The 11,921-nt window shown below is 49.1% G+C and overlaps 1 protein-coding gene across 1 annotated transcript; it reads right to left on the bottom strand.

Moving 5' to 3' along the window:
- Positions 1–3,991: 3,991 nt before the first annotated feature.
- LOC120944392 lies at positions 3,992–8,703 on the bottom strand. Its single transcript, XM_040358451.1, has 2 exons — positions 8,234–8,703; positions 3,992–4,587 (listed from the first exon to the last, which is right to left on the bottom strand). Exons 1-2 carry the CDS (start codon positions 8,583–8,585, stop codon positions 3,992–3,994), a joined length of 948 nt encoding a protein of 315 aa, XP_040214385.1. The 5' UTR covers positions 8,586–8,703.
- Between the last annotated feature and the right edge of the window lie 3,218 nt (positions 8,704–11,921).

Here is an 11,921-nt window from a genome sequence, read left to right as displayed (position 1 = left end):
AGGCATATTTAAAGTATACTTTTGTCCATTACTAAGTTAGTAAATTGCTCCTGGGATGTTATAACAGACACTCACAGGTTCTTTCACTTACCGTACCTTGTAGAGTGTGCCAGTGAGCACCAGTATGTAAATAATGACTTCAGCTAGTAGGTCAGTGTTTGGTAGACATGTGCACAGAAATTTTTTTCGTTTTTTTTTGTTCTGTTTCGTATTGTTCAGTAGGTTCGTTTCCGTTCGTTTTTCGTAAGACGCCCGTTTTCCTGTTCGTTTCCGTTCGTTTTTCGTAAGACGCCCGTTTTCCTGTTCGTTCCCGTTCGTTTTTCGTACGACGAGATTTTTTCGTATTCCAAACGTTTCGTATTTTCGTTACCGTTTTATTTTCGTGGTTCGTTATTCTGTTTAATTCATGTTCGTTACTTGTTAGACAATCATTTTCGTGAATTTTCATCAATGATTTGCATTCTGTGTTTTGGATTCCTTTTTCTGTTCGTGTTTTCGGTCGTGTGTTCGTGTGACATCTATGACAATTTGTTGTGGATGTCATGTGGGCATGCGACTGAAGATACGAACAGAAAAAGGATTTTCGTCATTTTGTACTTTCGTAAATATATTGCGTGATTCGCGGCACTTTCAACACGCGGCTCATCCATATTAACGATTGTTAAGCCCCATACACTTGGTCAGACTTTTTTAACAACAAACATAAAAACTATCGTTTTCCGTTCGTTCTCAGAAAATTTGTTTGTTTTTAAACTCCATCAGAAAACCATTTTTGGGTTCAAAAGTCTGGCCAACTGATCTCCCTTCAGATGAAAATCCACAGAATAGTTTATTTGGCTTTACTGTACTACTCAGCACAAAAGAGAAGCTGCTTCACTAACTACACTCACTGCCCATTCAGAAAAACAAAAATGACATCTATAATAAAAGATTTGCATTCTGTATTTTGGGTCCTTTTTCTTTTGGTGTTTTCGGTCGTGTGTTCGTGTGACATCTGTGGCAAAAGATTTGCATTCTGTTGAATCCAAAATACGAACAGAAAAAAGGAATTCAAAATACAGGATGCGGGTCTTTTGTTGTGGATGTCGTGTGAGCATACGACTGAGGATACGAGCAGAGAGGGGATTCAAACAGGATACAGAATGCAAATCTTTTGTTGTGGATGTCGTGTGAACATGTGGCTGAGGATACGAGCAGAGAGGGGATTCAAACAGGATACAGAATGCAAATCTTTTGTTGTGAATGTTGTGTGAACATACGGCTGACGATACGAGCAGAGAGGGGATTCAAACAGGATACAGAATGCAAATCTTTTGTTGTGGATGTCGTGTGAACATACGGCTGAGGATATGAGCAGAGATGGGATTCAAACAGGATACAGAATGCAAATCTTTTGTTGTGGATGTCATTTTCGTTCTTTTGCCGTTTTCGTTTTGTCATATTTTCGTCAGATGGTTCGTTCGTATTTGCAGTTGTTCGTTATGCGGCTCATTCCTAATCCTGTCGTTTTCGTATTTTGGTGCTTTAATTTTTTCGTATGTACACATTATTCTACGGGTATGAAAATGAACATTTTCGTACGAAAATAACATTCGTACGAACGGGAATGCACATATCTAGTGTTTGGCCCACCCTCCACAACTTCTATATGCTTTTGGATAATGAAACTAATCATTATACTAACCAACCAATAGTGAGGTGCCCTAGAATGTAGGTCAAAATTCTGACATCTTGGATAAAGTTCGGTAATAGAGAATAGAAGCCGGGCTCCTAGGCCGCTGTAGAAAACGGCTGAAAGGCTTTGGTGGCTACTATAACTTTCCCTGATCAAATTTGTTTTCACTCACAAGCTTGATATTTCAATAGTTTTTTTTAGGTAGAAGTATCCACTTCTGTAATATATTACTTGCAGACTGTTGGAAGATTTCCCAGCTTTAGCTGCTTGACATGGCTAATATAACGGACTAAAGGCTGTCAGGGATGTTTTATTTATTTTATATTACAGAGTAATATCCAAAAGACTGAGACACCAAGCTTAAGGCACAGAGGCTTCAACCCTTGACTTTCAGTTCATTGTAAGCACCTCTATGGAACAATATATTAATACTGGGTTGCATATAGGTGATACACACAGTAAATCATTAGCCATGTGATTTCAGTTTATTGAAGTATTAGGAGTATAATTTGATTAGTAATTATACATTAGGGCTTTGCATTATGTGCCTTGTTTAAAAAAGACCTGGAGGAAATCAACAGATGGGCTGCCTTGAATAGTCCTTAAAAAAAAAGTTAAAGGGTTTGAGAGAAAAACAGTGATTGGTGGCGTAGGTCCAGTGGAAGTGAGCTGCATGAGTAGGACCTTCAGAGGCTGCTGGGAGTTCTTTTTAGAACGATTGACAAGGGAGGTTAAGAAATGTGTCCCACCTGCTCACCTTCATGTAATGTTAGTAATCATATTGGTTTTATATGGTTTGATTGTCATGGCAGCTTGCTCGGTTAGGTGGTCTTTGAGGGTCTGTAAAAAAGGTGAAATGGTTATAAAATAGGGGGCTCATTTGGTAGTATGGGCTCGCCATGTTGGTGCCAGTTGTTTAATGGGGCTTGATCACCCTGGGTTATCAGTATTAGTCATTTTGGGCCTTGACTATGGTATACCAGAATTCACCCTGACCGCTAAAGCCCCTTTACAGTTAATACCCCCACTTAACCTTTAATAAATAATGAGACCACTACTTAGTGTTGGAGTAAAAACTGGCCGTAGCAGCCTCCTTTATTTTAAATACTCTTTAAATAATCATAAATAACCAATAACAAAAACCAATAACACATAGAGAAAAAACACTTATTTGCTGAGATAATAACCTCTCTAACATGGTGCTGGACTTTGCAGGACCCATTAACCCTTAACTCGTTAACCTTTAAACTTTGTAACTATGTAACACTTTTTTGGCACTGCGGTGTCCTAACCTCTGGTCATAGGCCTCAAGCCGAAGCTGGCTCAAAGACGACCATTGACCGCAGTGCCCCCATTCACCAACCTTCCAGCTACATTAGTAGACTGGGAACTAGAAACCCCTTCAGGACCCCTCCCACCGCTGGGTACTGGCGTCCATCTTTGGGGTAATATCTTCTCCTGCAAAGTCCAAAAACACCCGCCACTGCCACGACAACGTGATCCATAAACCTGAAAGAAAAGAAAACACCAAAACAGCACCAAACCACATACCAATTTATCCATATACCATCAATACCGTAATCAATAAAACCCCAGAATAAAGGGAGGGTGGGTGGGAACTTCGCTCCCCCACGCTGCCTCTGCCCGGGAAACTGAGAGTAAGAGATATCTGTGATCTCTCCTCCCCTCCTCTGCTCCTCCCCCCACAGCTACTAGGGTTTCTGTTAACCCTGTCATGGCCGGCCCTACACTGACTTCCAGTTGCTCCGGGCCTAACTTGACTATGGTATACCAGAATTCACCCTGACCGCTAAAGCCCCTTTACAGTTAATACCCCCACTTAACCTTTAATAAATAATGAGACCACTACTTAGTGTTGGAGTAAAAACTGGCCGTAGCAGCCTCCTTTATTTTAAATACTCTTTAAATAATCATAAATAACCAATAACAAAAACCAATAACACATAGAGAAAAAACACTTATTTGCTGAGATAATAACCTCTCTAACATGGTGCTGGACTTTGCAGGACCCATTAACCCTTAACTCGTTAACCTTTAAACTTTGTAACTATGTAACACTTTTTTGGCACTGCGGTGTCCTAACCTCTGGTCATAGGCCTCAAGCCGAAGCTGGCTCAAAGACGACCATTGACCGCAGTGCCCCCATTCACCAACCTTCCAGCTACATTAGTAGACTGGGAACTAGAAACCCCTTCAGGACCCCTCCCACCGCTGGGTACTGGCGTCCATCTTTGGGGTAATATCTTCTCCTGCAAAGTCCAAAAACACCCGCCACCAGCACCCAAAGGTAACCCCTTACCTATGGGAGCACCTCCACACCCTCATCGCTTGCTGTACCCCCTCCTCTAAACGCAACACCCACATATGAATCCCCACGTCCGTGAGGTGAACACCATCACTCCTGAGGTATCTCCATGTGTCCACTTCTAATTCGGGGTGCCGAACCACTAGCCCCCCGTTCCTGAGCACAAACCGCCCCACATTTCTGTTTATCTTCCTGCGCGCCCGATTCACCCCCTCTACCGACCTGGCCATCCTCCATGTTGACCTGGCCACCATGTCTGACCACACCACTATCGTATCCGGAAAGGACATCCGGATCCGCTGAAAGTCAAATTTAATGTCCCGTGCTATCTCCATCATCGATCTCACTCCAAGATCATTCCCCCCGGCGTGAATAACCAGAACCTCCGGTGGCCTGTCCAGCCGTGCAAATTTGTGCACCTCCGGCACCACCTTGCTCCATAACATCCCGGGGACCCCCAACCACCTTACACTCGCCTCCTGTCTCGATATTCCCAGCTGGCGACCGGTCGGGCGATCATCCGCCCGTCTGGCCCCCCGAACCACATAGGAGTGGCCCATTATCCAGACCAAAAGCGGTCCAGTACCTGAAAAACAGTAAACAAAAAACACGTCACCAACATACCCACATAGAGATAACCCGCTTTTGAGTAATCACTGTCACCCCTTTGCCCCGTAACTCAAAACCAACTCCCCAGACCTTCAACCCAAACTAGCCACCAGCTGCGGCCTAACATATAATTGAAACCGCCTGGATTCCCAACGCCCTATCCTCTTTATTGCCTCTTCACCCAGTCCATTCCTTGCCGCTTCCGTAGCTGCCCCGATCCTAAAGGAATGAGCCGAGAACTCCTTTGCCACCAGGCCCAATGCCCCCAGACACTTCCTAAACACTGCCACAAACTGATATCGTGACATCGGGGACCCATTTTCGTGTACCAAAAAGGCGCCCCCCACCCCCGGACGTATGTCCAGGTAGTCCCTTACCAGCCCGACCGGGCACAACTCCGACTCTTCAATTGGGAACACATGAACCGCCCTTCCCTTGCCACTCTGATCCGTTTTGGACCTTCTGAGCCACAACGTGACCCCCTCCGGGGTCCAACCGACATCCGCAACTCCCATGCCCCCCTGGACCAATTTCGACGGGCTCACCAGCTCGCCCACCCTAAAGGCCCCAAAAAATGCCAGCGCGAATGCCGCGCGGAACAATGTAACTTCAAACCTGGATGAACATATCGCCCCCACTTTAGCCAGGATTCCTCTCAAAACTTCGAAAGACACCGGGCGGCGAGCGTCAGGTCGCCGCCCCTGTTTCCTGTACCCTTTCAGAGCTTGTCGCACCCAGAAGTCCTTTGTAAGATCCGGCCACCCTTGCCATTTGAACAGAAATGCCAACCCGGCCAATTTCTTATCCAACGCCGACGGCGACACTCCCGCTTCCATGTTTCTAGACAAAAAATACAGAACCAGTGTCCTCACCTCCGGTCCCGAAAGGTGAACCTCCGATTCCCTCACCAAATCGCTCCACTCCGACCATACCTTCTCATAGGCCGCCCAAGTACCCGCACTCAACGATTTCCTAATCCAGGTGGGGATTGTTCCAATGGAATCTGCCACAGCCACTCCGGACAAGGGACTCCCCGTTCCTCTGCCTCCGGCACCAGCTCCCGGAACCTGTCCCACTGAAACCGAGACAAAGCGTCAGCCACGACATTGTCCACACCCGGTAAGTGCACCGCATACACAAACACATTCAGCTGCATACAGCGCAGCACCAAGTGTCTCAGGAGACGAATCACTGGGGGAGAAGACGCGGTAACTCGATTGATCACCTGCACGACCCCCAAGTTATCCCCATGGAAGCGCACCTTCCGATCCCGGAAAGACGTGCCCCATAACTCAACCGCCAGCACCACTGGAAACAGCTCCAGCAGCACCAAATTCTTTGTGAAGCCCGCAGTCACCCAAGACTGCGGCCAAGAGCCAGCGCTCCACTGACCCTGAAAGAAGGCCCCAAAGCCCGCACCCCCGGCCGCATCTGTATACAGCTCCAGGTCAAAATTGCTGACCGGGCCGGACATCCACAAGGCCCTGCCGTTAAAACCCTCTAGAAAAGAGTGCCATACCCGCAGGTCCTCCCTATGCTCCTTCACGAGCCGCACATAGTGATTGGGCAACCTAACACCCGCAGTGCTAGCCGACAGCCGACGACAAAAAACCCTCCCCATCGGGATAATCCTGCAGGCAAAATTCAGCTTACCCAACAACGACTGCAAAGCCCGCAGCTGCACCTTATGCACTCCAATCATACCCCTGACCTCCGCCTTGAGGCCTTCTAGCTTATCCTGCGGCAAACGACATTCCATCTTCTCGGCGTCTATGACTATGCCCAGGAATTGAATGACAGACCTAGGACCTTCCGTCTTTTCGGGCGCCAAAGGCACCCCAAACCGTTCCGCTATGTGTTCTAGCGTAGATAACAAAACCGCACAAATCCGTGACCCCCCCGGTCCAATGCAGAGAAAGTCATCTAGATAGTGGATGACTGAATTCACTCCCGCCACGTCTCGCACCACCCATTCCAAAAAGGAACTGAATTGTTCGAACAACGCACAGGATACCGAGCAGCCCATGGGCAGACATTTGTCCACATAGAACTCCCCTCCCCAGTGACACCCCAACAGTCTGAAGCTGTCCGGGTGCACCGGCAACAGCCGGAAGGCCGCCTCGATGTCCGCCTTGGCCATCAACGCCCCCCGACCGTATTTCTTGACCCATCCCACCGCCGCGTCAAACGATGTGTAGCACACCGAACAATCGCCCGCATCAATCGCATCATTTACCGACCCCCCTTTCGGAAATGAGAGGTGGTGAATGAGTCTGAACTTGTTTGGTTCCTTCTTCGGTACCACCCCCAACGGTGATACCACCAGACCCTCCAAAGGGGGGGATTCAAACGGGCCCCCCATGCGGCCTAGCCCCACTTCCTTCCGTAATTTCTCAGAAACCACTTCGGGGTGTTGGAGAGCCGAACGCAAATTCTTGGACAGCGGCGGAACCACCGTCAAGCTACAAGGAATACGGAACCCCACAGTAAAACCTTCCTCCAGGAGCTGAGCCGCCGCTCTGTCCGGATACCTACAGAGAAACGGCAGCATCCTTCTCACCATCACCGGGGTGCTCCCTCTTACCTGAAGAATCCCCGGGACGTCCCTTGCCCTGCTTGAAGCAGCGGGAAGAGGGGTGATTACCCCCACACCCGGAGCACTCATGCTTGTATCGGCACGACCCCCCAAACTTGCAGCTACCCTCGTTGAACTGCCAACAAACCCCTTTTTTCTTTCCGGCCGACTGTCCCAGAGAAGAGGCTCCGCCGCCCCCCCCCCCCCTGAAAAAACGGCGCCGACGTCCTCGGAGCCGTCATAAGCCGCATCCAAAGGCTAATGTCCTTGGCGTCCCAACGAATTTCCGGCCTGATCGCCCGACATTGCCTGAACTGTTCGTCATATCTAAGCCAACCTGTGCCCCCATAGCACCTGTAGGCCTCACTGATCGCCTCCTGGTAACTGAAGAGCGCCGAGCAGTGCTCGGGGTTCTTCTCGCCAATCACACTGGCCAAAATGGAATACGCCTGCGACCAGTTTGCAAACGTGCGAGGTATTAGCCTGTACCTCCTCTTCTCCTCATCTTCCTTCTTAGAATCCTCTGGTTTTACCCTGTCCAAATTGAATTTTTCCAGCGGTAACAGCGCAAATATCTCCACGTACTCGCTCTTCCAGATCTTTTCCCCCAGCGGCGCATCGTAACAGGTGTAAACCTGTCCCCTAGCCTCATCCGCTAACCGTACTAAATCCCGTTTTTTTGAAGCGGCCCCCGCTGACTCGGCGGTAACCGCCGGCTGCACTGATGCCCCGGCCCCCAAGCCGCCCCCACTTGCCTCCTTTCCAGCTACCACCAACGGCGTAGTGGCAGCCGCCACCGCCGCCGCGGCCACCCCCGTAGCTCCCCCGACCGGCCCCCAAGCCGCCGCCGGGCTTGCGGGAGGTCTGTCCCCCCCTTTTAGCTGACTGACCAGAGCCTCTAACCCCGACAAAAACCTTTGCAAACCCACATCACCTCCAGCAATACCCACCTGTGCATCCGTAACCTGGGACGCCGGTGCAACAACCACATTCCTCTCAACCACATCAACACATTGCCTATTAGAAACATCAGTGTAAAATGACTTACCGGGCTGCGTGGAAGCAATCCCATCAGCCGACCGTCTCGAATCCCTCGTTGCTGGTACCGTCCTGGGCAAGACCTCGTCCTCAGATCCCGACCGCTCTCCCTCCGACCGATCCTCCTCCTCCGATGATGACCCACCGGGCGGCTCGGTCCCGGAGGCCGAAGGCCCAGGGCCGGATTCACTCCCCCTGCGGGCCCTGGACCCGTGCGGCGATTTTGCCGAAGCTTTCCTGCTTGGCGTAACCCTGTTGCTGCCGACGCGCTCCACCTCCTGCAAGTGGCTAGCCGAGGAAGCTGGGGGGCTAGCCACCGTGGCCTGCGATCCCACTCGCCGAGACCCCACCACCGGGCCCATCACTGCCTGATCCACACGCCGGGCGGGCAAGGCCGCCGCATCTGAGCCCCCTGGCCGTCCCCCCCTTGCACCCACGCTACTCCTGGTGCCCCCGGCTGGGCCTTCCGACACAATACCCGCCGCCCCGAAGGGGCCCTGCTATGTCCACTATCCCCCCTCTGCCGTCCCGGAGATATACTGGGCGAATACCGGCGGGGGGGCGGGACGAGCGCGTCCGCAAGGCCCCCCGGCCTATGTGACTAGGCTCCGACGACGCTGCTCCCACGCCTGTGTGATCAGGCCCCGATGCGGCCTGAATTGTGTCCCCGTGTGCCCGCACTGCTCCCCGGACCGACCGTTCAGGCCCCGACTCCGCCCGCACCACACCTGTGTGCTCCGGCCCCGATGCTGCTTGTCCGGTCTGGACGCGGCTAGGCCCCGACGCCATGCGCCCCATGTCCCCTCCATCCTGCGATAAAAGCGCCCCCAACTGCCTCTGCAGCCAGTCCTCACCCCGGATAGCCGCCTCCGCCCTCAATCTCCCGAATAAATCCTCGATCGCAGCCATCGCCGTGACAATTTGGGACAAGCGAATTCCCTGCAGGCTGAGCAGACACAGCAGCAACTTCGCTCCCCCACGCTGCCTCTGCCCGGGAAACTGAGAGTAAGAGATATCTGTGATCTCTCCTCCCCTCCTCTGCTCCTCCCCCCACAGCTACTAGGGTTTCTGTTAACCCTGTCATGGCCGGCCCTACACTGACTTCCAGTTGCTCCGGGCCTAACTTTCCTCAAGCCACTGGGTTGCAACTGCAGATAAAGGGGGAGTTTGGCTAGTGGACACCAATGGCCCCTTCTTGTAATTAGCAGTTGTTATATTAATTACTTGGTATATATTAGTTTTGGTTATTGTAAATTGAAACTGTGAATTGACAATCAGGGGAGAATAAAAGCTCCTCCTACAAGCTTTAACCAGACTTAAAGGGGTTGTAAAGGTAAAAAAAAAATAATCCCTAAATAGCTTCCTTTACCTTAGTGCAGTCCTCACTTATCTCATCCTTTGATTTTGCTTTTAAATGTCCTTATTTCTTCTGAGAAATCCTCACTTCCTGTTCTTCTGTCTGTATTGCAAGGCTTTCCCCCTGGTGTGGAGAAAGCCTCTTGGGGGGGCGAGCAGGAGTGTCAGGACGCCCACTAACACACAGCTCCTTTCTCTATCTGCAAAGTAGAGAGTGTCCTGACTTGCCTGCTCACCCCCTCCCCCCTCAAGAGGCTTTCTCCACACAAGGGAGAAAGCCTCGCATTACTGTGTGTAGTTACAGACAGAAGAACAGGAAGTGAGTATTTCTCAGAAGAAATAAGGACATTTAAAAGCAAAATGGAAGGATGAGGTAAGTGAAGGAGGACTGCACTAAGGTAAAGGAAGCTATTTAGGGAAAAAAATTGTAAATTTACAACCCCTTTAACCTGGGTTTAGTAACACTTAAGGCTTTCTGATATTGGCCAATGGGGCAAAATAGATATAGTGAATCGTTCTAGTTGGGGATGCAAGCAGTAACAAAAAAAATTTTTTTGGCCAGAGATGCACTATATATAATACTGATATTTATTTTAGTACAAATCCTTTATAAATGCCCTTATCATGTACAATAGGGAGTAAACTATCCCATATATATATAGTAATGCACAGAGTACCCCCCCCCCCCCTCCATCTTTGAAAGCAGCTTTTCTCTCCCTCCCTGTTTTTGTTAGAACAGCAGAGCAAAATCAATCTTCATTGACAATCACTGCATAACATTTCTCGTGTGGCTGTGGCCAATGCACCTGGAGCCGATCCCAAATGTCTCTCTGCGTATTAATGCCCCCTCGGCAGCTTTCGCAGGTCCTGCTTTCATCCGCAGGAGTCAAACTTTTCATTTCGGTTTGATGGATGGCCGTGGATCCATGCCAGTGGGTGTGAGGAATGACAGAGCAGCAAAATATATTCACCATTGCCTTGCGCTTTATGCCTTCCTCCATTTCTAATAACTATGGGAATCTACGCAAATAATTCACTCTTTATAGTGCTGACTATGTACACAGCACTGCCCAAAAGCCTTTAAAATCTAATTGATGATGTCTGAGACAGACTTCCTTATAGTCGCAAGAGGTTAGGACATTTTTTTCTGCAGAAAATGTGATGCTGTTTTTGCTCACCTTTTATGAGAGAATAAACACAAGGTGCTCTGGCCAGCAACAACCAGGGGACACTTTCATAGTAGTTGTTTCTGTAAATTGTAGTAAACTGTTGTCTTATTTAACCACTTAAGCCCCGGACCTTTAGGCAGCTAAATGCCCAGGCCAGGTTTTGCGATTCGGCACTGCGTTGCTTTAACAGACAATTGCGCGGTCGTGCAACGTGGCTCCCAAACAAAATTGGCGTCCATTTTTCCCCACAAATAGAGCTTTCTTTTGGTGGTATTTGATCACCTCTGCGGTTTTTATTTTTTGCGCTATAAACAAAAATAGAGCGTCAATTTTGAAAAAAATGCAATATTTTTTACTTTTTGCTATAATAAATATCCCCCAAAAACAAATATAAAACATTTTTTTTCCTCAGTTTAGGCCGATACGTATTCTTCTACCTATTTTTGGTATAAAAAATCGCAATAAGTGTTTATCGATTGGTTTGCGCAAAATTTATAGCGTTTACAAAATAGGGGATAGTTTTATTGCATTTTTATTAATTATTTTTTTTTACTACTATTGGCGGCGATCAGCGATTTTTTTCGTGACTGCGACATTATGGCGGACACTTCGGACAATTTTGACACATTTTTGGGACCATTGTCATTTTCACAGCAAAAAATGCATTTAAATTGCATTGTTTATTGTGAAAATGACAGTTGCAGTTTGGGAGTTAACCACGGGGGGCGCTGTAGGATTTAGGGTTCACCTAGTGTGTGTTTACAACTGTAGGGGGGTGTGGCTGTAGGACTGACGTCATCGATCAAGTCTCCCTATAAAAGGGATGACTCGATCGATGCAGCCGCCACAGTGAAGCACGGGGAAGCCGTGTTTACATAAGGCTCTCCCCGTTCTTCAGCTCCGGGGAGCGATCGCGACGGAGCGGCTATAAACGAATAGCAGCGCCGTCATCCCGGATCGCTCCCCGAGGTAAGCCGCCCACCGCACGCAGTGGGGGGGTCTCGATCGGACCCCCTACCCGCTAGAAGGCAAGGACGTATATATATGCCCATCTGCCTGTCCGTGCCATTTTGCGGACTTAAATAGTCGTGCGGCGGGCGTTAAGTCGTTAAAAGAGTTCTTATGGATGTTTAAAGCAGAACTAAATTGTATCTGAGCACCACAAACCGAAAA

Source organism: Rana temporaria, chromosome 6 (genome assembly GCF_905171775.1).
Source record: "Rana temporaria chromosome 6, aRanTem1.1, whole genome shotgun sequence".
Lineage (NCBI taxonomy): Eukaryota > Metazoa > Chordata > Amphibia > Anura > Ranidae > Rana > Rana temporaria.
The sequence above is the reverse complement of the archived record's forward strand: the minus strand, read 5'-3'. Positions and strand labels throughout refer to the sequence as shown.

Coding starts and splice junctions, on each gene's coding strand:
- LOC120944392 (XM_040358451.1), bottom strand. CDS start 8,585: ATGGGCCCGGTGGTGGGGTCTCGGCGAGTGGGATCGCAGGCCACGGTG. Junction 4,588..8,233: donor GATTGCTTCCACGCAGCCCG/GTAAGTCATTTT, acceptor ACTGTTTTTCAG/GTACTGGACCGCTTTTGGTC.